General features: G+C 39.7%; 1 protein-coding gene across 1 annotated transcript; it reads right to left on the bottom strand.

Annotated features, from left to right (window-relative positions):
• Window positions 1-223: 223 nt before the first annotated feature.
• Window positions 224-712, bottom strand: LOC114180670 (uncharacterized mitochondrial protein AtMg00240-like). The gene has a single exon (XM_028066971.1). The coding sequence runs from the start codon at window positions 710-712 to the stop codon at window positions 224-226; it is 489 nt and encodes a 162-aa protein (XP_027922772.1).
• Between the last annotated feature and the right edge of the window lie 465 nt (window positions 713-1177).

Here is a 1177-nt window from a genome sequence, read left to right on the forward strand (position 1 = left end):
GTATTAGGTCGTAGCGGTTTTGTAAGGATGTCGGCAAGTCGAAGAGACGAAGACACCTATAGAAGTTTGATGAAACCTGATTGAATTTTCTCGCGAGTGAGATGATAGTCTATCTCGATATGCTTTGTTCATTCGTGATAGACTTGATTATTAGCAATGTGGATCGTTGATTGGTTGTCGCAAAAAATAGGCATAGGTTTGGTATGAGAAACACGAAGGTCATTTAGAACGTAAGAAATCCATTGCACCTCACAGATAGTGGCAGCCAATGCCCTGTAGTCTGCTTCACAAGAACTACGAGAGATGGTGATTTTCTTTTTTGTTTTCCATGAAACAATAGAATCTCCAATGTAAACCAAAAACCAATTATAAATTTTCTTGTTTTAGGGCAAGCAGCCCAATCCATATCACTATAAGCGCGTATCTGACAATGACCTTTGCTGCTGATGAAAATGCCATGTCTAGGATTGTTTTTCAGGTAACGAAGGATTCTGAGAGCAGCACGCCGATGGTCATTAGTGGGGGAGGAAACAAACTGGCTGAGATGATGAACGACAAACATAATATCTGGGCGAGTGTTTGTGAGATAGAGAAGACGACCAATGATATGTCTGAAGGATGAAGCTTCGCTATCACCAAGTAAGGAAGTAGAATCTACATTTTCCCGAGATGAGTATGTCATAAGGGTAGGAACGGGAGCACAATTTAACATACCTACTTCTTACAGAAGATCTAAGACATATTTGCGTTGAGAAAGATGAATTCCATGTCGGTTACGGGCAACCTCAAGCCCAAGAAAGTATGTAAGATTTCCAAGGTTTTTGATGTGAAAATGCTTGTGTAGTTGGTCAGTAATGTTAGAAATTTCTTGGACATTATCTCCAGCAAGAACAACATCGTCAACATAAATTAGCAAGACAGTAATATGGTCTCCAGAAGATTTAATAAACAAAGAGTGATCAGACTGAGAGTAATGATAGCCATGACTGATAAGAAATTGAGAGAGCTTGAAGTACCATTGTCTACTTGCTTGGTGGAGCCCATATAAAGAACGTTGCAATTTACAAACTTGTCGAGGATGAGCTTGTTTGAAGCCAGGAGGCAATTGCATATAGACATCCTCGTGCAAATCGCCATGTAAAAAAGTGTTATTTACGTCTAATTGTCGTAACTCCCA

This window comes from Vigna unguiculata, chromosome 4, assembly GCF_004118075.2.
Source record: "Vigna unguiculata cultivar IT97K-499-35 chromosome 4, ASM411807v1, whole genome shotgun sequence".
NCBI classification, from domain to species: domain Eukaryota; kingdom Viridiplantae; phylum Streptophyta; class Magnoliopsida; order Fabales; family Fabaceae; genus Vigna; species Vigna unguiculata.